Source organism: Cetorhinus maximus, chromosome 3 (assembly GCF_964194155.1).
Source record: "Cetorhinus maximus chromosome 3, sCetMax3.hap1.1, whole genome shotgun sequence".
NCBI classification, from domain to species: Eukaryota; Metazoa; Chordata; class Chondrichthyes; order Lamniformes; family Cetorhinidae; genus Cetorhinus; species Cetorhinus maximus.
Genome location: NC_135881.1, coordinates 117,036,540 through 117,061,391, shown reverse-complemented (window position 1 = coordinate 117,061,391; position 24,852 = coordinate 117,036,540). Strand labels below are relative to the sequence as shown.

Sequence of the window (24,852 nt, the reverse complement as noted above, 5' to 3'; positions counted from 1 at the left end):
AAGGAATGATTGCCATCTTCACAGCCCTCTGTCTTTACAATCTGCATTTACGTAATGTCTTTAATGTGCTATTGTAAATAGTGCTATTTCCTTTGGAGGGAAAACATTCATTTATTTGGGGAATTGTTTGTTGCAAGTAGTCCAGAACAGACAGGCAGATGTATGCCTGAATTCAAACTTTGGGAGATCCCTATAAACAATTAAATGCTGAAAATTGCTTTATATTGTATTTGAATAATATCTGTACTACAAATACATGCAAGTATTAAATCAATTTCTATTGAAGTTCTATTAAGCAAATCAGATCGTACAAAAATTATGAGCATGTATACTTTTGCTGTAGGATAGTATTTCATTTCAGAGTACAACACATCGCCTACTTCTTTCAGCTTTTTGGAAAAAGAGATCATAAAGTGCTTTTTTTTCTTGCATGTTAATGGAATGATGGAATGATCCTACAGAGAGTGCACAAAAGAAATTATATTACCCCTGATAGCTGATTCTTTGTAGCCAAGAATTTCTCCACTTCATTCATACATGTCATGTGTTTAGTATTAAATTATATTTCTATAAAGTCAAATTGTGGCATCATCTGTTTAGTGGTGTAGGAAATGTTGAATCAAATATGATATGAAGAAATAGATTTATGAAGAATTAGGATTTACCACCTATGTCTAGGGTTTTATAAATAATAGTGTTTGGCTAGGCAGTCATTCCAAGTAAAATGACCTGTGTGAAGAAACTTGCAACCTGGAATGAATTTAGGTTTATAGTGCCACTTTACAAAGATTTACTATTGGGTGTTACTACACTTGTAAGACTTCAAGGACATAACCCAAAACTCATTGTAGTACAGCTACTTTGTTTGACAATGTCTGATAATGAGATTCAGTGCCAGTGCTTACCTAAAAAGTTAGAAGCATTTAACCTAACGCTAACAAGGGACAGTTTTCAAGGTTAGTGTGTGCACTTGGCAGAGTCGAAAGTGCAAAATAGCACAAACAAGTTAACTTTTTAACTTTGATTTTAATTTCAGAAGGCACACCCTCTTCATTGTAGCTGAAGTATTGCAAGGTTTTCGTGGTTTTGAGATGGCAATGATTTTTGCCTTATTAAATTGCCTTATTTTCTGGCTAACAGAAAAAACAAATCTTCTAAAATTGTGCTTTACCTCAATCTTGCAAAAGTTTTGAAGAGCTTCATCTGTTATATGGCCCTGTTTGGGCTTATGGTGACTGAAATATGCTGATTGGGAAATTAAAGGCCAAACCTGTATTCCATCACTCCTTGTATTGTTGCTGTGAGTAGGCTGTTTCCACAAGATGGTTATTACAAGAGATTTCATGGATCTTCTGTCAATTTTATGAAAGCACATTTAACTCCACCCTATGCTTTTAACCCTCAGGCTAGGATCATCATAGTAATTAAGCCAGTGTTGTTCTTGGTTCCACTTAAGTAGTTGTCTATTAATATATTTAATTTGTATTTAAACAGTTTATTTATGATCATTAACTGCTTTTTATAGAAACAAAAATTGCTGAAAGAAGCAAAGTAGGTAAATAAGGTGATTTTTTTTTTAAAAAAGCAAACCAAACATTGGATTTATTTCTAGAGGGCTAGAATTTAACAGTTGGGAAGTCTTGTTAAACTACTGTAGATCCTTAGTTAGATCAGACTTGGTGTATTGTGAAAAGTTCAGGTCTCTGTATGACAAACAGTAATCCACTATATTCAAAAGCCCCAGTGTGTTTTGAATTTTCAGTAGTTTTCCAGATTGGAGGAAATTATATGTTATGTCCCCCAGTGATAGGCTTTAGGACCAGTGTTCTTTTTGATATATATTACTGAGCCTTACTTGGGAATACAGGGTAGAATATCAAATTTTGTAGTTGGCATGAAATTCAGAAGTGTACTTAACAACAGACTTCATACTCGATAGTAACTTTCAAAAGGGGATTGGATAAACATGTGAAAGTAAAGGAAATTGTAGGGCATGAAGAAGAGGGGTGCAGCTGGTACAGGCATGAAGGGTCAAATGGCTGCCACCTGTATCAATTTATGATTCTATATTATTAAAAGGATATGGAGGCATTGACAAAGATGCAAATGAATACTCCAAGGATGGTGCCAGGTTACCATCTATTGGGAAAGACTGAAAAGGCTGGAAAAATGCAAAGCTGAAAGGTGATCTAACAGAGGCTTTAAACAATGATATGTTTGATAGGGTAGACATAAAGATAGTCCCACATATAGGGACCATCCCTTAAATCTAAGTTTGTCAATAATAAATCCAATAGGGAATTCAGCAGAAATGTCTTTACCCCAGACAGTAGTAGGAAGATGGAACATGTCACTACAGGGAGTAGTTGAGGCAGATAGCATGGATGCATCTTTAAGGGAAAAAAGATACATGAGTGAGAAAGAAATACAGGATTATGTCTGCCTTCAGCCTGAGGTGATGGCTACAACTGTACAAGGCATTGATGAGACCACACCTGGAGTCCTATCTGCAGTTTGGCCTCCTTACTTGAGGGATATACTTGCATTGGAAGCAGTTCAGAGAAGGTTCATGAGGCTAATTTCTGGGGTGAAGGGTTTTTTTCTAAGCAGGAAAATTAAGCAGGTTGTGCATATACTCATTGGAGTTTAGAAGAATGAGAGGTAATCTTATTGAAACATGCAAGATTCTGAGGGGCAGGGCTCAAAATACATGGTAATGGGCAAATTCACTCACAAAAGCTCTCAAAAAAACCCCAAAAAATCAATGATAGGGGCAACAAATAAGAGAAAAGTTGTCCCTGTACATGAGTGATGGAATTTGTAAAGAGCTGCTCCTCCAAACGCAGGCTGTTTCTCTCCTGCGCTTGGTGCTGTTAGGCTCAACCACATCTCACTAGTGAGCCTATTAGCAGCAAGTGCAGGAGAGAAACAACCTGTGATTAGAGAAGCAGCAGGAAAGTGAAAAAGACGCGTGAGCACCAGAGTGGTCGGGGTGGTGAGACACATTACGGGCATCAGTGAGAGAGAAGTCCCTCAATCTCAGTACCATTCTAGTAATTCTTTTCTGCACCCTCACCATAGCATTGTCATTCTTCCTGAAGCGTGGTGCCCAGAATTGAACACTATATGCCAGCTGAGTGTGTTATAAAGATATATTCAGCATAACCTCCTTGTTTTTTATTTTACTCCGCCTCTATTAACAAAACCAAGAATTCCATATGGCTTTTTGCGAAATAGCCCTCTGAACTTGTCCTGAGGGGGAGGATCCAGTAGTTGTGGTCTGTGTAGACACCAACAGCAGGGCAAGGAAAGAGGTTCTGCATATTCAGTATGAGGAGCTGGATACCAAAATAAAAAAGGTGGTAACCTCTGGATTATTACCTGAGCCACGTGCAAATTGGCATAGGGCAATTAAGATTAGAGGGATGAATGCATGGCTCATGAACAGGTGTGGGAGAAGTGGGTTCTGATTTGTGGGGCATTGGCACCACTACTGGGGAAAGTGGGGGCTGTACTGTTGGGACATTCTACACCTGAACTATGCTGGGACCAGTGTTCTTGCAAACCACTTAACTAGGGAAGTAGAGAGGGTTTTAAACTAAATAGTGGGGGCATGGGATCAAATGAGGGAAGATGTGATATATCAAGGAATAGAGACAAGGTAAGAGAGGAATGTATGAAAATAGAAAATAATAGACTCTGACAGGAAGGGACAGAGTACAAATCTAAGAGGAAATCAACTGATAAGGCTAGAGGTTACAAAAATAATAAAAGGACAAAACATAAGGCTCTGTATCTGAATGCACATAGCATTCAAGACAAAACAGGTGAACTGACAGCTCACATAGAAATAAATAAGTATGACCTGATAGCCATTACAGAGATATGGCTGCAAGATGGCATAGATTGGGACCTGAATATGGAAGGGTATGTGACTTTTAGGAAGGATAGGAAGCTAGGAAAAGGTGGAGGGATGGCTCTATTAATTAAAGATGATATTAGCACCATAGAGAGGGATGACCTAAGTTCAGGAAACCAGGATATAGAAGTAGTTTAGGTAGAGATGAGGAATGATGATATAGGTCAGAAATCACTTGTGGGAATGGTGTACAGGCCCCCTAACAGTAATCACATGGTAGGACAGGGTATCAAAGAAGAAATAGTGGGAGCTTGTCAGAACGGTACGGTGATTATTGTGGGGATTTTAATCTACGTATAGACTAGAAAAACTAGTTGGGCAAAGGTAGCATAGATGACAAATCCATAGAATGTTCTCGGGATAATTTCTTGGATCAACATGTTTGAGCTCTAACTCTGAAGAAGGGTCATACAGACTCAACGTTAACTCTGTTTCTCTCTCCACAGATGCTGTCAGACCTGCTCGGTTTTTCCAGCATTTTCTGTTTTAATTTCAGATTTCCAGCATCTGCAGTATTTTGCTTTTATATTAATGTTTTGGAGCTAACGAAGAAGCAGGCAATATGAGACCTGGCATTGTGCAACAAGATAGGATGAATTAATCCTCTCATAGTGAAGGTTCTTCTAGGTAGCAGTGATCGTAATATGATTCAATTTTACATTCAGTTTGAGTGAGAAGAGAGTGGGTCTGAGGCTAGTATTTTAAAAATAAATTAGGGTAATCGAGGGCATGAAAGCAGAGCTTGCGAATGTGAACTGGCAATTTAGGTTAAGGGATAGGTCAATAGAGGTGCAGTTGCAAACATTTTAAAAGGATGTTTCAGAGTACACAGAATAGATACATTCCAATGCGAAAGAAAAATTCCAAGGGGAGGACCCACCATCCATGGTTAACTAAAAAGTTAAAGACAGTATCAAACTTAAAGAAAAAGCATATGATTACGCAAAGACAGGTCAGAAGATTATTTTTTTAATATTCTGTCCAAAGAATTATTAATCTGTTAGTAAGGAGGGAAAAAATAGAGAATGAGAAAGTTAGCTAGAAATATAAAGACAAATGGCAAGAGTTTCTCTTTCAGGTAGTAATCCAATTCCTTTTTGAATATCTCAATCAAACCTGCCTCCACCACCTTTTCAGGAAGTTTGTTCCAGACTCCAGCCACCCTCTGGGTGAAAAAATTTTCCTCCTATCACATTTACTCCTTATGCCAATTATTTTGAATCTGTGCCCCCTCATTCTTGATGCTCTCTTGAGTGGGAACAGTTTCTCGCTATTTACCCTGTCTATGCCCCTCAAGATCTCAAATACCTCTATCAAGTCTCCTTTCAGCCTTCTTTTCTCCAAGGAAAGGAGTCCCAACCTCTCCATTCTATACTCATAGCTACAGTTGTTTATCCCTGGAATTATTCTTATGAATCTCCTCTGTACTCTCTCCAATGCCTTCACATCCTTCTTCCAGTATGGCGCGCAGAACTGGACGCAGTACTGCAGATGAGGCCTAACTAGCGTCTTATACAAGTTCAACATGACCTCCTTACTCTTGTACTCAATGCCCCTATTAATAAAGCCTAAGATACTATACGCTTTGTTAACTGCTTTCTGAGCATGCCCTGCCATCTTCAGTGACCTATGTACGTATACACCAAGATCCCTCTGTTCCTGCATCTCCTTTCGAGCCTCTCCCTTTATTTTATACTATATCACCATATTTTTCCTGCCAAAATGAATCACCTCACACTTCTTTGCATTGAACTTCATGTGCCAATCATCTGCCCAATCCACCAACATGTCTATGTCCTTCTGAAGTTCAAGACTATCCCCGTCACAGTTGACAACTAAGAGTGACTTCGTATCATCTGCAAATTTTGAAACCGTGCCCTGCACACCACATTCTAGGTCATTAATATATAATGGAACGAGCAAGGGTCCCAACACTGACCCCTGGGCACTCCGTGACAAACCTTCCTCCAATCTGAAAATCAATCATTTATCACTGCTCTGCTTCTTGCCACTCAGCCAATTTCTTATCCAAGTGCCTATTTTCCTTTTTGTTTTGTCTGTGGTGTGGCACTGTATCAAATGCCTTTTGAAAATCCAAATACACCAAATCAACCTTCTTTGTTACCTCCTCAAAAAACTCCAAATTAGTTAAGCACGCTTTTCCCTTAATGAATCCATGCTGGCTTTCCTTAATTATCCTGCACTTGTCTAAGCGACTATTGATTAACCAATTATTGGAGCTCTTTGAAGAAGTAATATGTGCTGTAGATAATGGGGAACCGGTAGATTTACTGTACTTAGATTTTCAGAAGGCATTTGACAAGGTGCTGCATCAAAGGCTATTGTGGAAATTAAAAGCTCATGTTGTAGCAGGTAACATAGGCATGGATAGAAGATTGGCTAGCTAACAAGAAACACAATAGGCATAAATGGGTCATTTTCTGGTTGGCAGGATATGACGAGTAGTGTTCCACAGGGGTCAGTGCTGGGGCCTCAACTCTTTACAATTTATATAATGGTTTGAATGAAGGGACCAATGGCATGGTTGGTAAATTTGCTAATGACACAAAGGTAGGAAAGTAAGTTGTGAAGAGGACATGAGGCTACAAAAGGTTATAGGTAAGTTAAGTGAGTGGGCAAAGATCTGGCAAATGGAGTATAACGTGAGGTTGTCCATTTTGGCAGGGTGACTAAAAAAGGAAATTTATTATCTAAATGGTGAGAGATTGTAGAGCTTTGAGATAGAGGGATATGGGTGTTCTAGTGCGTGAATCACAAAAAGTTAGTATGCAGGTACAGCAAGTAATTAGGAAAGCTAATAGAATGTTATAATTTGTGAGTGGAATTGAATACAAAAGTAGGGAGGTACAAGGCACCGGTGAGGCCTCACCTGGAGTACTGTGTACAGTACAGGCCTCTTTATTTAAGGAAGGATGTAAATGTGTTGGAAGAAGTTCAGAGAATGTTTACTAGGTTAATACCTAGAATGGGTGGGTTATCTTGTGAGGAAAGGCCAGTCTTGTATCCACTGGAGTTTAGAAGAGCTAAGAGATGACTTGATTTAAACATATAAGATCCTGAGGGGACTTGACATGGTGGATGTGGAAAGGATGTGGGAGAATCTAGAACTAGGGGTTACTGTTTAAAAATAAGGAGCTGCCCATTTAAGACAGAAATGAGGGAAAAAATTTTCTGAGGATTGTGAGATTTTGATATTCTCTTTCTCAAAAGGTGGTTGAGGCAGAGTCTTGGAATGTCTTTAAGGCAGAGGTAGATAGATCTTTGATATGCAAGGGGATGAAAGGTTATCGGAAGTAGGCAGGAATGTGAAGTTGAGGTTAAAATTAGATCAGCCAAGATCTTATTGAATGGTGCAGCAGACTCGAGGGCCAAGTGGCCGACTGCTCCTAATTCATGTGTTGAAAGATTTGTGCCCCTTGACTTCGCCATCTTGTGGTCTTGCCCATCCTATTGTATCAATCACAGATAAGGCCATCTCTGATCGCTTTCCACCCACATCCATTTTCCATGACAGAGCCCTGCCTCCTTCTGTATCTGTCCCTGGGGGGGAAAAAAACTGTCCCCCATCTTACTTACAACTGCACTGTCGAATCGCAACTGTGTAACCTTTTGTCCTCCATTCGCCACAACATTTCAGCAGCTGCTGGTTTGCTCAACTGTACATTCACCTCTACTTTTACCCTGGTCCCCAATAAAACCATTACTCCCTCTTTTACCTTGACCATTTCCTCTAGAATGGCCCTTTATCTCTGCTCATGTAAGTCCAAGGACCGTAGACTTGAAAGGCTATGGCGAACAATTGGTTTAGCCATCCACCACCAGATCTGGCTTAACCACTTAAAACACCATCTGGTCTTACTCTCGCCTGCTAAAACTGCTCACTATTCAAAGATAATCAAGGGCAATTGCACTCTACTCTTAACCCTCTCTCCCCTGCTTCTCCCACCCTTGTAACATTAAGTGTAAGACACTCATTAAGATTGAGACCATCCCATCAGCTGCCTCTGCTGCGTTCCTTCCATTAGCCCACCGGGCCAAACTTTATCTAAACCAACCCCCCCACACACACACACACACACACACACACCACCCCCCCCCAGCCCTAGCCCTGAATTCACATCTTTCTGTTACTCTTCTCTTTGCAGTGTGTCCTCTCCAAGCTCATCTTGTCCATGATACACCACCTACTCTCTCAAGTTCCACTCCTGATCTCCTTGTTAGCTGATATTGTTCCTGGCCCTCTCCTTTTAAGTCTGCCATCAACTCATCTCTCCCATTTATAATAAAAAAAATCCTTGATCATACTGCCCTTGCAAGCTACTGCCCTCTCTCCAAAGTCCATGAACATGTTGTTGCCTCCAAAATTTGTGCTCATATTTCCTGGAGCTCCATGTTTGAATCTCTCCAATCAGGTTTTTGGCCATGTCATAGTACCAAAACAGCTCTTATCGATGTCACAAATGACATCTTTGATAAATAATAGCTTTGATGAGGGTAAACTTCCCTTCTTTGTTCTACTCTACCTGTCTGCAGCCTTTGATATGGTTGACCACACCATCCTCCTCCAACGCTTCTCTACTGTCATCCAGATAGCTCGGCTGCTTTCACCTGGTTCCATCCTTATCTGTATGATTGTATCCAGAATATAACTTGTAATGACTTCTCTTTCTCCTCCTGCACTGCCGCGTCTGGTGTTCCCCAAGGATCGATCCTTGGCTCCTCCTATTTCAATCTTCATGCTGCACCTAGGTGACATTGGCGACATCTTCGAAAAGCACAGCATCAGTTTTCATATGTACACTGATAACACCCAACTCTCCTTCAACACCACCTCTTTTGATTCCTCCACTATTGCTAAACGATCAGACCACTTATCCGACATTCAGTCCTGGATGAGCAAAAATTTCCTTAAATATCGGGAAGAGTGAAATTACCTTTTTTGTCCCCACTTCAAACTCTGTTCCCTCGCTACCAACTTCACCCCTCTCCCTGAAGACATTCTGTGGCTAAACCAGTGTGTTTGCAACTTTGGTGTCAGGTTTGACCCTAAGATGAGCTTCTGACCCCACATTCGTGCCATCACTAAAACCGCCTATTTCCATCTCCGTAGCGTCACCTGACTTAGCCCCTATCTCAGCTCATGTGCTGTTCAAACCGTCATTCATGCCTTGGTTACATCTAGACTTGACTGCTCAAATGTACTCCTGGCTGGTCTCCCACATTCTGCCTTCTGTAAGCTTGGGATTATCCAAAGTTTTGCTGCTCTGTCTTAACTCACACTAAGTCATGTTCACCTATCACTCCTGTGCCTTTAACAAATCTGTACTTTCATTTATTAGCCCACATTTTTTCAAGTGCCAATTCTTTTTGTCCTGGATTATTGTGTCTCAAAGTTTTCCCAACACTGACATTGAATAGATTTGCCTGTAGTTGCCAGGTTTATCCCTGTCCCCTTTTTTAAAATGGGGATGTAACTCTTGCAATTCTCCAGTTCTGTGGAAACATACCCATTTTAAAGGAGGATAGGAAGATTTTGGCTAGAGCCTCTGCAATTTCCACCCTTACTTCTCTCTCTAACTTAGGATGCATCCAAACCAGGTGATTTATTTTACTTGGAGGACTGCCAACCTTTTAACTGCATCTCTTTATTTTTATCGTATTGAGTATCACTTCTATCTCCTCTATTACTGCTATGTCGGTAGCATTCTCTTAGGTGAAGACAACTGCAAAGGCAATGCCCTTTTGAGTCCACAAGAATATTTGGTTTTCGGCCCTATCTGCGCCTGAAGGTGGATGTAAGAGATCCTATGGCACTATTTCAAAGAGCAGGGGTGTTAACGTTGGCCGATATTCCTCAATCAGTATCGCAAATCAGATCATTATCACATCACTGGTTGTGGGAGGCTGTATGCTAATTAGCTGCTGCATTTCTATATTATAGCATGACAACACTCTTCAAAGATACTTAATTGGCTGGAAAGTGCTTTGGGATATCCTGTGGGTGTGAAAGGCACTATATTAATGATAATTTTTTTTTCATGATGCTAAAATAGCTGAAGATGAAGTTGAAAGAGACCCAGAATTGCCATGCTCAGCATGCTCAGGCAGCAATCAAAAAGCCAATAGAATGTTGAACCCAAATAGTAAATATTGTGAATCAGAAGTAGTAGTGATCAAGCTGTACAATGGTTTGGTCAGTACCTTGAGTGCTATATCCCATTCTCGTCCCCAAGAAACTAGGAAGATGCATTTAAAATCCTGGCTCCAGGATGGGAATCTCCAATGTCAGAATTATGAATTATGCAAGGTGATCATTCTAAAATAAGAAAGTAAATCACATGGAAAAGGTTAATCTAAATTACTTCTTGAAATTACCGTGAGAGTAGGTTGAGGAAACACTTTTTGATCTAATATAAGGTTTATCTACTGGTAGCATGATGTTCTTTGCGATTAATGGGAAATGGACTTCTAGACACAGCGTTGAAGGCATTATTTCTGCATCGTTTAACAAATGATTTAAAGCCTTTGGGCATTGTTACGGATCAACAAGAGCTGACATCTGTCTTCTGCCACAGCAAAAAAAAAATCTTGTTTGACATTAACAGTTGAGCCTCTTCTACAATCTTCAATGTATAGGAAGGAGCTTTCAATTTTTCTTCATACTTTAGGGTAAGTTCTTGTGCTATTTTCTGTCAGGCCTCTAGGAAAGACTGAATAGACATGGTCAAGTGGCCACAATGGCTTAGACTAGGGGTATGGAGTAATTTTATATGGTGGCTCAGATCTGACATCTTACCATTGATATGGAGTATGTTCAGGAAAACATTTTTTGGACAGATTGGGAAGAAAGTAGTGTACATTTCACCAATTTTTTACCTTTTAGATGTAAAACTTACCCAATGTCTAACAATTTTTCAGCACTAAGTCCTACACCTCTAACCAGTGCCAGCAGTATGCTGCCAAAATATTGGTCCTTGCTTTTTAGGCATCTTTGGCGGCCTTTCAAAATCAACATTGAATCAATTCAAATACATAAATTACTTCTTGATTCTGTTTCAGAACCCTTCTGTGGATTCTGTGGGGGGCAAAAAAACTAGTGGAGCAAACAGGCTTCAAGTTCTGACTCGTTACAGTTCTACAGCAGTCCTAAAGGGACCTATAAAAATTGCAGAGAAATGGGGAAACTAATTTGGTCACTGTTGTTTAGATCTTGGCCCTCTTGTAATTTCCCCACCCCACATCGCAGCACTTAGCGGCAGCTGCAGCGGTGCAAAATTTAAAAGGAGCAATTCTCTCATGCTCTTGGAACTGTACGCAGGAGAAATTAATTTCTCATTTCAAGAGACTTGGCAACCTTAAATGCACTGTGGACCAGATCAGAATGTTCCACGGGCTGCACTCGGGCCACAGCTCGTACACCACTCGTTACCCCCACCCAAACCAAAATCCCAAACCTTCATTAGCCTTGAAAGGAGCTTTAATGTCCAGCACCAAGCCATACCTTTCTCAGTTAATAAACTATCTACAAATTGGATTGAGGGAAGAATCAGTCCAAGGACTAAGTGCCTATTATTAAACTATGTAGAAGAGTCCTAGGTGGCAAAAGGCGACTGCTCTTTTTCCCGGCCAACCATTGAATTAGCCACTGCATTTCCATGAACGGATGAGAAAATCAGGGCTATAATTAAATTCTGGGAAGACTGAAGCCATTGTCTTAAACTTCTACTGCAAACATTGTTTCTCTGGTGCCATTGCAACTGTCTGAGGTTGAACCAGACTGTTTGCAACCTTTGTGTCATATTTGACCCTAAGTTGAGCTCTCAACCACATCTGAGCCATGACTAAGACTGCCAATTTCTACTTAACATTGCTCATCTCTACCCTGCCTCAGCTCTTTTGCCAAAATCATCCATGCCTTGGTTACCTCCAGACTTGACTATTCTAAGGCACACTTGGCTGGTCTCCTACATTCTACTCTCTGTAAATTTAAAGTCACCCAAAATTCTGTAGCCAATTTCCTAATTCATACCAAATCCTATTCATCCATTCATCCATCACCCCTGTGCTCGCTGACCTACACTGGTGGCCAGTTAAACAATGCCTCAATTTTTAAAAGTTCTCATCCTTGCTTTCAAACCCCCAATGGCTTGGCCTATCCTTATCTCTGAGATACCTGAGCTCCTCTAATTCTCACCTCCTGAGCATTCCTGATTTCACTAGCTCCACTATTGTGGCAGTGCCTTCAGCTGCCTTGAACCTAAGCTCTAGAATATCCTCCCTAAACCTCTCCATCTCTCAACTTCACTTTTCCCCCCTTTAATACTTTCCTAAAAATATACCTCTTTGACTGGACTTTTAGTCATGTGCCTTAATATCTCCTGTAGTTCAGTGTCATATTTTGTTTCATAATGCTACTATGAAGCGTTTGCAGATAAATGTTAAAGGTACTATATAAATATAGCTGTTCATAGTTTTTTTTAAAGCGTAGTTCCTCATATTTCATGAGACTCACAGGAAGAAGATATTCAGCAGTATATGCCTCTACCTTTCCTCAGATTCATGTGAGTGAATATCTTAGAACAAACCCAGGACTTGTGTGCAGAATCTTTTGAACAGGAGAAGTTGTTTAGTGGGGCTGTTGATCAAAGAAAAAGTTGCATCAGGCTAGGGAGAGAGACGTTATTCTCCAGAAACGTGGATGATGTTTAACTAATTCTGGGCTTAGGGTCAAAATCCTTTGTTTTGCAGGAAACAATAAAGATGGGCATTCTTCCACTAGTTACACAAATTATTCAGCTGGGGAAATAGGCTTGCTATAGATGACCGAAAAGAATGATAAAGCTGGGAGGTTAGTTTGGCGTGTTGAGCTAAAGGATGTTGTAATGGCATCCATGGTTTGCAGGGTCTGTGGGAGGTCAGCACCTTCTGCCTGCGGGCATGTTCCCCTTTGTACACATTCTGCAGGAATGTGTATAGTTGTGTCCTACATGTATCCCATATTGGGAGTTTCCATCCCAACTGCAGATGCGGCTTCAGCGTGAAACGGGCTTGCAGACTGATGCTGCTGGAAATGGGACTGGCTCTAGGATCGAGCCCCAGGGCAGGAGAGCCAGAAATAGGCACGATTACCGAGTGTGGCCAGAGTGGAGGACCCGGGGATGGAGAGAAACACTGGAGTAAGAGGTCTGGCTGCTGGGCACGTGTACACTGTGGGACTCCTGAGCATCTACCAGAGTGCGCATGTGTCAGCTCTTCCCAAGTGACTCTAGCTGACATGAAAACAGGCTGGAGGAGGCGGTTGTGGCTCCGTTGAAAAGGGGGAACACAAAGGCTGGATCTGGCAGCGGGGTGAGAAGAAAAAATAAGGTTGTTCCGAGGAACTGATTGACCAGAACTGGCCAGATATTGGACAGGATTGTCACTGATGGTTCGGACAAAGGTAATGCTGGTGAAACCATGCCATCAAGGCCATCATGAACACAACTGAAAAGGTTCTGGAGAAATGCTCCATTTTGTTGAAGATTGTACCTGTGGAACTTGGGGTTGAAGGGGAGCTGTTGTCTGATGAGAATTGGTGGCTAAATATTTGAAGAAAAAGAGCTGGAATTCTCCCTGAGGAAGATTAGAGCATTGAAGCACTTTGTGGCTGAAAATGGTACCATGTAGGCTGATTGGACTGCCTGATAAATCTGTGATGTCCATCTTTTTGATCTATTTAATGTGCAATTTATGATTTATATTGACTGTGATTTTTCTGTTAATTCATGTTTAATTTATGTTGATTTTGGCTTGATAAAGTTTTAAAAAGGTGAAATCTTGTCCATTGGTTTTTCACTGGGGTCCATTGGTAAATTTGGTTCTTTTAGTTTGTTGATCTCCACAGGGATCATAAAAATGTATCCTTCCACATTGGCACCACAAGATTAAATAGCCCTATCAGCATCGTAGCAATTATTTTTATGAATGGCTTCCTAGTTAGGCTGAATGGTTATTCAGAAATAAGATTCCCCAAAAAGGTGCATGTGAAGAAAACCAGATATGCCATCTATAATGTTAATTGCTTTGCAAAGTGTATGGCAGAATACCTTGGAGGAGCAGTATTGGAGCATAACCCTAATCTGATGTGTTATAAGTAATTTGTTCCACCCTGTTTCAATAATTCTGTTGTTTTTTGTGTATTATGTACTAAGATACCATTTTGGGCACTAAAAGTAAGCCATGCTGATCTTTTTGAGTTGATGTAAAATTCTAAAACACGATTTGCATGGAGCTATGGAACGAAAACTAAATCATATGATATGGATTTTGGCCAAATGAAATTGCCACTTGAACACTGAAGTTCTGAAAATCTGTATGCTGTTTTACAGGGGTTTAACAGTCACACTACTTTTTGGGAAAACAAACTCTGAGAAATATCTTGAAAAGTGTGAGCATTCTTTCCTTCCTGCAGCACCAACCGGCGTTCCCAGAGTAAGTTGACTGACTTTCTTTGAATTAAATTTGTATGTTCTCTTGGGGAGAATATGGCCAGGTGATAGTTTTCCTTCTTGACCTCACACACACCCGGTCTTAGTGATGGTATGGATTTGTGGTTGGAATCTTGCCTCTGGATCAAAAACGCGACCAAGGTTGCGAACAGTCTGGTTCAGCCTTTGACAGTTGCCAGGGAGAGGGATGAGTTGGGATGCAAGGGAACAAAGTTTGGAACAATGACTGAAGGTAGTGGCTTTAGCCTTCCTAATATTTATTTGGAGGAAATTTTTGCTCATCCGCTACTGGGTGTGAGACAAGTAATCTGACAATTTGGAGACAGTGGAGGGGTTGGGTGATGTGGAGGTGAGGTAGAGTGAGTGTCATCAGCATACATGTGAAAATTGAAGCTGTTTTTTCTAGATTATGTCACCAAGGGGGAAGAAGGGAGCCAGGTAAGGATTCTGGGGTTATCATATGTAATGGAATGGGGAGAGAAGCCATTTCAGGCAAAACATTGCCTATGATTAGATAGATAAGAATAGAACCAGGACAGTGCAGCCCCAACCAGTTGGGCGACTTGTGGAAAAGCATTGGAGGAAGATGGTGTGGTAACCATGTTAAAGACTATAGACAGGTTGAGAAAGACAAGGAGGGATAATTTACCTTTGTCATAGTCACTTGGATGTCATTTGTGACTTTGAGAGCTGTTTTGGTACAGCGGTGCGGGGAGCTCTGATTGCAGGAATTCAAACATGGAATTCTGGGAAAGATGGGCATGAATTTCTTGCCAGATTTTCAAGCTTTACGAATGCCAAGCAAATAAGTTTCTGTGGTAGCTTTTTTTTTGATTGGACTCTCCATATTCTATTCTGTTCAGGCTGTAGAAGAAATGAAACGCGAAAGTAGACAAATAAAGATTGATCGGCGACTAACTGGTTCCAGTATAATTGATGAACCTCTACAACAGGTGAGAAGCAAAGAAAAAAAAATCTTTTTGTTTATTGTTTTAGTATAACTATTTCATAACACTACCTTATGCACACTTGCATTGAACAGTCAGTTCTGCTCTAAAGTTGATATCTCAAACCTTGGAAGTATAGAAACAAAAAAGTAAAATTGTGCTCCTGTTGTAATAAATTTTTGGTTCAGTGCAGTAGCAACCGGTCAAGCTAAAGTTTTCTTTAAAATGATTAAGCTCAGTGGTTGACTGCATTGTTTCAATGCTCTGTATGACAACCCCAGATAGTTTTTTTAAAAAATTACATATTTTTCTGGATATGGTTGTTGCAAGCATTTATTGCCCATCCTTAGTTGCCCTTGATGAGTTGGTGGTCAGCTACTGCCTTGAGCTGCTGCATGCCATGTAGTGAAGATACTCCAAAAGTGCTGTTAAGTAGGAAGTTCCAGGTTTGAACCGAGAGACATGGGAGGAATGGTGTGCGACTTGGAGGGGAACATGGTGATGCCATTCCCATACACCTGTTGTCCTTTTCCTTGGAGGTCAGTGTTGTCCAATATGCTTGCCGCTAGACACATGATGAGTCAGCCACAGACATGTGGTAAATTGATTCTGTTCATCTACAGAGCCACACAATACTGGGTTGTGTTAAAATTGCTGTGGTGGGTTTGAGTATGGGTGTCACTGGATCCCTTTGGCATCCGTTCCTAACTGAGTGAGGAAGAATCAACCACATTGCTGTAAGACAGGAATCGCATATCAGTCAGATCTCGGCTTTGTTTATCAGAATATGGTTCAGTTTTCAGGTTTCTAATGACCTGGAAGCTGAAGGGCCACTTGTTCAATGAATGAAAAAAAAAGCCTGCCGTTTGTTACTTTCTCTCTTTCTGTTCTTACTTGGTGCCTCTAAATACATTTAGATCTGCAGGACTGCTCTTTTGAAGTGCTGTGATAACAGGGTTAATCTTCGGAAGGACAGTGATCCAATTATTCTCAATTTTCTTGTGGAATCTACGGAAACAGGATGCTAACTGAAGAATTTGGTTTTGTTTAACTGATAGTTGGCAGTTTTTGCAAAACGGTTGAGACGTGTGAGTGACAGCGCTGTATGGCAGCCAATAAGGAGTGAAATGTGCAATATTGGCGAACTGGTTTGGTGCAGCAATATCCAATATGTTCAACCTTTGTCTTAATAGATCTGTTAAACCTAGCAATTGAAAGTAATAGCGTGCTATTGGCATTAAAGGAAGTTGGCCATGAGTCAAAGGCTTATAAAATGTTCAGATGCTGTGTTGGCAATTGACAGTGCAAACCAGAGTCAGTGCGTAGAAGCCAATTCTAGAGGTTTGTCAATTCTTTTGCCTCCCTGACTTTCCTAAAATACAAATTCAGATAAAATAGGGACGGTTTACTCTTGAAGAAATTTATTTTTTTGAAATAAACTGGAGCACACCGTCAGAAACAGAACACTGGAGTTAATGTATTGTCATGACCCCTTGAGATTGTTTGCAGCAGGCTTGCTTTACAGAAGTTTTGATTGTGAAACCCTTTTAAAGCTGCTTTTCTGACTTCGGCAATGATTGTATTTGTCTTGATTGCTGATGGTCTAAAACCTCAAAATTCAAAATATTGCAAAATTCCTGGCCGATTACTTCAATAAGGATGTTGGATAAGAAGTCTAATTTTTAGACAGTGAAGGAGTTGAGAAGGGTAGTGGCGAGGCAGAGCTGGGTGTCATCAGTATACATGTGAAAACTGACATTGTGTTTTCTGATGAGGTCACTGATGGGGACGTAGATGAAAAATAGATGGGGGCCAAAGATTGATGCTTGGGGGATGCCAGAGAGAACACCAGCGAGAGTAGGAAGAGAAGCTATTGGGTGATTCTCTGGCTACAATTTCATAAAGGAGTTAGGCAATTCGAGTCCCACCAGCTGGACAATGATGGAGAGGCACAGAATTACCCAGGAGAAAGGATTGCAAGTGGAGGAGGACAAAAGTGCTTATTGCTGGTCTTCAGATGAGGAAAATATTGAATCTGAGGAATACGAGCTGGGGTACCTATCCAGTTGCATACACTGCTACTGAGGATGCTCCACAAGCTCAAAGGTTCAACGAGTGTTGACACACAGGAAAACATCACAAATGAAATGCTCTGGTCTGCTCACCTTCATCAATCCCCATTCCCTCCCTTTTGTATTAGACAGTCTTTCAACCATTATCCACCCATTACACATCTGGTGACTGGGTTTTGTCATGTATCGACATTCATCATGAAAGAAGTAAGGGTGAGTTGACACTCTGGATGTAATATTGGGCAATGTGTGGAAATGGTGCTGAGCATAAATTTTAGGTCTAGTTATAATGAAAGGAAACTTGAAAGCATTTTGTGAAACACCCATGTGCATGATCTTAGTGAATTACGGTAACTTTCCCTTGCACTTCCTACCACTTTGACATGGTGGATCCTGTGTGGTTTCAACAGAAGTGGAGGCAAGCTGCTCCGATTCCTACCATGACTGCTGAGATGCTTTTAGCCTTTTCCCTCTGGGTTTCGGAGACCTTGTAGGCCTTGCGAAAGATAGCTCCATCTGCACCTGTGTAGGGGAAGACTCTGTCATTGGGAGGAGAAGCAGCATATTGAGTATTAGTTGTGTGGGGTGTTGCGGAGCAAAGGGTGAGAAGTGCGAGTGCTTTGAATGGAGTTCCTGCTTCCATGTCCTATTTGACCATTATCCCTGTCTTGGGCCATGCCACATCACTCTTGCCACTCTGCTGCAGCCTAGCTTGCTGAAGAGTACTAACATGTAAGGCTGCGGATAAGGAATCAGCTATCCTGTTTAAGGTGGCAGAACTGTTGGCAATCAAAGTCTGCATATCTGTGACTATAGCTTCTACGGAACCTCATGAGAAGCTCGTTTGAAGCTCCATGAAGGTGACCACTCCATGGCAGGTTTTCTTGCAATTCCCTATGCCATCAATCCACTAGTGATCAAGTCAGAATCCTCCAACCTTTCCACTCTTGTGTAGTGTGGGGGCACCTGTCTTATCAGTACTTCCCCCAGTTACTGATGCACCTTTTTGGCATTCTCTTTCTCTATGATGGCAGCAGAGTTCAACACCCGTGACCATCTGGGTGGAACTTGGAAAGGATTGCACAATCCAAAGCAGACTCTATGCAGATTAGGAAGGCAAATGGAATGTTGTTTATTGCAAAAGGAATATAAAAGTAAGGAAGTTTTGCAACAGCTGTACAGGGCATTGGTGAGACAACATCTAGAATACTATGTACAGTTTTGGTAGTCTTAGTTTAGAAAGGATATAATTACATTAGAAGCAGTTCACTCGCCTGATTCCTGGGATGAAGTGGTTGTCTTACGAAGAAAAGTTGGACAGGTTGGGCCTGTATCCATTGAAGTTTAGAAGAAAGAGAGGTGATCTTATTGAAGCATATAAGATCCTGAAGGCACTTGACAAGATCGATGCTGAGAGGATGTTTCCCCTTATAGAAGTAGGGGACACAGATAAGAGATCTCCCATTTATGATGGAGATAAGGAGAATGTTTTCCTTTCAGGGTCGTTAGCCTGTGGAAGTCTCTTCGCCAGAGAGCAATGGAGGCTGGGTCATTGATTATTTTTAAGGCTGCGTTGGATTCTTGATTGACAAGGGCACCAAAAGGTATAGTGGGTAGACAGGAAATTAGAGTTGAGGCCACAATCAGATCAGCCATGATATTGTTAAATGGCAGAGCAGGCTCGAGGAGCCAAATGGCCTACTGCTCCTAATCCGTATGTTCTACTGAAGAACCCTCCCTGCCCCAGTGCCTGAGAGTTGTGATTTGCCAGGAAGAAAACCACCTAAATGAAATTAAACTACCAAAATGAGCATTTGCACTGGTGTGTGCTATATGACTGCTGATTGTGCACCCTCTGAGGAATTCGCCTTCTGCATGCCCAGCGACACTTGCTGTGACACTTAGATGCAGAAGAGGATGACATTTGTGAGCTGAACTATTTGTGGTAGCCCACCTCCAGTCTTCTCCCTCACATCTGCACAATCTTCTCTGACAAGGGACCAAGAAACAGGCCTGTGGGTTACTGGTCACATATTCATCCCATGGATGTAGTTCATTTTGCACGGGTGATTGAGACAGATGCATTGGATTGGGGTGAGTGGCAATGATGGATGGATAAATTGGGAAGAATTGAAGCGCAGAGAAAGTGAACGATGGGTGCTGCTGAAATTTGAGTGAAGTTAGGGAGTATCCATGGCAAGGCATAGTTGACGGGCTTAAATCTGAAGAGCCATTTGGACTCGAAACATTAACTCTGTTTCTGTCTCCACAGGTGCTGCCAGACCTGAGTTTTTCCAGCATTTTCTGTTTTATTTCAGATTTCCAGCATCTGCAGTAGTTTGCTTTTATTAAATCTGAGGATGTATGTGAATCAGCAAATGTACTCTCTTTCCTTGAGCTAGTGAGGTCATTAAATTGTTTTCTGCACTTCTTTTCAAGACCAGGGCACAATGCTCCTGCTGCTTACCTCAGCCCCCTCCAATTATACTGTCTTGATGAGAGCTGCAGCTTTCTTTCAATGCTGGGGAAAAATATGATCCTTTTACTTCTGACTGCACCCAGCAGTAATTCCAGAGATGAACCATTACATTTGAGTGCTGCCTTTGCTCCCTATGCATCTGTCATACAGACTTCTTGACTCCTGCAGATTCTATTTTAAAATTTGTCCCTTTTTAAATAGAGTTGATTGCATCACACCGATTCACATGATATCTCTTGCATAGCTTGGAGGTGCAAAACCTGGAAATCAAAATTTATTGTTTCAGTTAAACTAAATCAAAGAACCAATTCGTTGACTTGACTGCAAGATTTCACCCATGCAATTTCAAATTCCCCTCCCCCCACCCGACTTGGAAAATGCCATCACATTATCCTCTGGGCAATGAGTCTCTGATACTAGTTGCTCAATTTCTGTTTCTTAATTTTTAGATTATAAGACCCACAGCACATTGCTCAGTTCACTATTCATTTACCTCGAAAGATCACATTCAGATCAAGGTGAGCAGGCTCCATTGATGACCGGACATCACCAGGATTGATTTAATGGATTTAGCCTGTGGTTTCACAGAATGTCTATTTTGTTTTGGAAGGGAGATACTATTACGAGTGAATGTTATAATTCATTGTATTTTACCATGGGTGTTATTTAATGGAGGTGACAAGGGTCTCACTGAGAGCCCACATTGGCACTTATTTTGACAGGCCTTCCCAAAAATAGGCAATCAGACACTTAACAGGCCAGTGGCGGGCCTGTCCCAGGACCAATGACCCTGTGGGTGCAAATTCCGCCTGCTGAGAGCTGCCAGCCAGTCAGAGGCTGGGAGCTCTCTTTACTTGATGATGGCACTGAGGAGGCAGTGGCTGCTGATGGTATTACACCCACCTGAGACCTAGGATCGCTCATGGACCCAGGCACGGGTGAATGATGATGGGAGGGGAGATGTTGGGAAGTGGAATCAGTTGCTCATGGATCCAGGCAAAGGTGAGAGATGACAGGAGGGGAGATGTTGGGAAGTGGGATTGGCAGCAAAGGCAAGGGGTTGGCCCCAGGTAGGCATCCCTCCCATTCCCAATGTCTAGTCCCCAGCTCTGACACTGTGTTTTAAGAGGGACCTACCCCACCTCCCCTGGCCCCGCCCGCCCCCTTCTGGGAGCCTGCAAGCAACCAAATACGGGTTTGCTTTTTGGACTCCCTGCATGGTGAATCCTCTGCCCACTGCTGGGTGAATACCTACGACAACAGCAGGATAAGGCCCATAAGTAGGCCACACTTGGCACCAGGGCAGGAAGGGTATCCATGGGCCTTCCTGCTGTGGACTTAATTAGGGCAGTGGGGGTGGGCAGATGGCAAGGTCCCCACTTGCCACCTGCCGACTGGCGAAGTGCCACCTCCACTTCCCCCACCATCACCACCACTAAACTCACCCTGGGGAGGGCATTAAATTCCGCCGCAAGAATGCTTTTTTGAGATGTGGTAAAACGCCATATAAATGCACCCTCTTTCAGTGCAATTTTAGCTCTATTGGCTGCCTTTGATCGCACAAATTAAATGTTTCAAATGTAAAATAGAGTCTGAGGTTTCTTGAAGTAGTGAGCAGAATTGAAGCTGTCAAAAGAATTAGGTAGTGAAAGGAAACAAAGTTGGTATTTAATTTTTTTTTTGAGGTTAGGGTTGAGTGTTCCCTGAAGCAACCTTGTGAAATTTGGTGCCTTGGAAGGGTGATGGTACTACCTGCAGATTTTGAGGTCTACTTACTATTACACCAAATTACATTCTATATTACATTCTATGTGTGCTTTGAGTTATCTGCAGTTTTCAGAAGTGTTGGTGCTATCTTGGAAAATTATTTTGTTCACTTTGCAGAATGTGTACTATTCCAATATACCTATGTTTTGCTATACGTAACAAATGATGTGCTATGCATGCAGACTAAGAATTAATTATTTGCTGCTTGAATCATTTTGCTTGAAATTTTTTACACAGCAAGTGTGATAGAGCCATAAAAGATAAATGGGAGTATTCTATATGTTCATTTTCTTTTTTCAGGTCATCCAGTTTGCACTAAGGGACTATATCCAGTACTGGTATTATACTCTAAGTGATGATGAATCTTTTTTACTCGAAGTCAGAAAAACTATACAAAATGCACTTGTTCAGTTTGCCACAAGGTAAGTTGGATTCACTTGAGTCTACCCTACAACATGAAAGTAAATGCAGAATAGTATACAGTTTGTGTTCATATTTTGGTATTGAACGTTTAAATAAGATTACTTATAACAACCATAGTAAACAGAGGATAAACAGGATATTCTGAGCTAAGATTGGGTACCAAGCTTGAAAGTTCCTTCTTTCAAGAAATATTGGTCCTTTCAAATGTGATCACTTTAAAAAATTGTCATAGTCATTACAGCACAAAAGGAGGCCATTCAGCCCAAAAAGTCCATACCATCTCTCTATAGAGCAATTCAGCCAGTCCCATTCCTCTGCTCTGTTCCTGTGGCCCTGCAAATTTATTTCCCAGAAGTGCCCACCCAATTTCCTTTTGAAATCATTGATCATCTCTACTTCCACCACCCTTGCACAACAACAACTTGTATTTATGTAGCATCTTTAACATAATAAAATGGCCAAAGCCACTTCAAAGGAGCATTATAAAATGAAATATGACACCAAGCTACGTAACAAGATAATTAGATCAGATGACCAAAAGCTTGGTCAAAGAGGTAGGTTTTGAGAAGTGCCTCAAAGGACGAAAGCGAGGTACAGAGGCGGTGAGATTTTGGCAAGGTATTCTAGAGCTTAGGACCTAGGAATTCATTGGGAGCGATTTCCAGGTCATTACCACTCTTGTTGAAAAAGAAAGTTCTTCCTTGCCTTGCTCCCATATCACTTGCCCAAAACCTTAAAGCTGTGTCACCTAGTCCTTATACCATCAGCTAATGGGAACGGCTTTTCTTTGTGTCAGGTTTTAAATAAGGAAGACAATCTTGTACATCTCTATCAAGTTTCCCCTCAATTTTCTTCGCTTCAAGCAGAACAACCGCAGCTTCTCCAACCTAACCTTGTAACTAAAAACCCTCACCTTTTTGTAAATCTCCTCTGCAGTCTCTTAAGGACCCTCACATCCTTCCTGAAGTGTAGTGACCAGAACTGGTTGCAACTCTTCTGGCATAGAAGGGTTTTATGAAGGTTCAGCATAACTCTGCTGCTTTTGTACTCGATACCTTCAGTTCTGAAGCTTAAGATCCCATATGCTTTGCTAACCACTCCCCCATTATTTCCTGTCACCTTCAAAGATCTATGCAATTGAACCCCCAGTTCTCTATGTCCCTGCACACTTTTTTTTAGAAATGTGGCATTATGCCTGTGGGTCAAATCTTCCAAGGAGTGGCAGTCACCATTGGATTGCCACTCCACTCCTATTTTTTTATTTTACACGAAGGTGGAGCTCCACATTTCTAGCTTGGACTTTTGAACCGGGCCGCAGCAAAAGTGCGTACCTGTTCACTGAGCCCTCTTTGTGCAGATTCGGCGGGGAAGCCAAGCCACATCCCCTTTTTTATGGCACTAGCTGCAGTATTTTAGTAAGTCTTCATTCATTAATCCACTGAAAAGCTGCTTAAGTGTCCAAAAGCCTTTCACTGTGTTAATGAATGAGTGAGTGCGGTAAGTGGGTAGGGTTGCGTGGTGGGTGGGTGGGGGGGGCAGCTGGAGAGTCGGTGAGGGGCAGTCGGGCTGCGGGGAATTTATGGGGAGTTATGTGGGGATTGTGGGTGGTGGGTGGGGGCGGGCAGTGACAGTTTTGTAGTTACCCAGGAGTTAGACGTTTTTTTTCTCCTGTCTAATATTTCCTGGGTAACCATCCAGGTAACTTAGTCGGAATCCTCTGAAACCCCAGACTTTAACTCAGAGTTAGAGACTTTCTTGGAGAGTTCAGACACTGGAATTACCCATTGGAAGTTGAAACTTCCTGGGCAGTTCCCAAGGAGTCAGTGTGTAGGGACTTCCAAGGGGTCCTGTAACACATCATCTAGGGTACGTCCAGTCTCCGACCATCCGGAGACTAGAGGATCTAGGCCTACATTGCCTTTCCTATCCCTTCAGTCAAAATGCACCACCTCTCACTCCTCAATATTTAATTCCTTATGTCACATGTCTGCCCGTTCTGTGAGCCTTTCAATGTTTTGTTGCAGTTGATTGGTATCATCCTCACTGTTTACCACACGTCCAAGTTTGGTATGATTGGCAAAGTGTTCTGTATTCCAATATCCAAGTAATTTATATATAGCAAAAAGAGCATTGGTCATAACACTGACCATTTGGGGACACTGCTATCTATCACCTCCAGTCTGAAAAACAACCATTTACCACGACTCGCTGTTTTCTGTCCTCAATGCAATTGTTTATCTAAGCTCTCACTGATCCTCCTTTTCATGAGCCTTGGTTTTGTTAACAAGCCTTTTATGTGTACTTTGTCAAATGCCGCCTTGAAATCCATATAGACAACTTCCATCGCATTCCCTTTGTCAAATTTCTCTATTACCACTTCAAAAAATTGAATTGGATTAGTCAAAACATGATCTGCATTTCACAAATCATTGCTGGCTCTCCTTAATTAACTTGAACTTCTCCAAGTGCCTGTTTTTTTTTCCCTCTGGTCATTGTTTCTAAACCCTTACCCGCCACTGATGTCAAACTGACTAACCTGTGGTTACTAGGAATGTCCATGCACCCTTCCTTGAATAAGGGTGTCACGTTTGCCAATCTCTAATCATCTGGCACCTGTCCTGTATCAAGGAAAGATTAGAAGATTATGGCAAGTCCTTCTGCTGTTTCTACCCTCATTTCTCTTAGCAACTTGGGATGCAAACCATCCGGATCAGGCAAAGTATCCACTCTAAGCATA

The 24,852-nt window shown here is 41.6% G+C and overlaps 1 protein-coding gene across 6 annotated transcripts in view; it reads left to right on the top strand.

Moving 5' to 3' along the window:
• The window catches only part of snx13 (sorting nexin 13), a 188,926-nt gene that overhangs the window by 65,794 nt on the left and 98,280 nt on the right, over window positions 1-24,852 (top strand). For all 6 annotated transcript variants that reach the window (XM_078538849.1, XM_078538851.1, XM_078538848.1 and 3 more), the window contains 3 exons: window positions 14,308-14,410; window positions 15,291-15,380; window positions 21,993-22,114. In XM_078538849.1, the coding sequence (XP_078394975.1) occupies window positions 14,308-14,410; window positions 15,291-15,380; window positions 21,993-22,114 (315 nt within the window). The remainder of the gene's footprint in view (window positions 1-14,307; window positions 14,411-15,290; window positions 15,381-21,992; window positions 22,115-24,852) is intronic.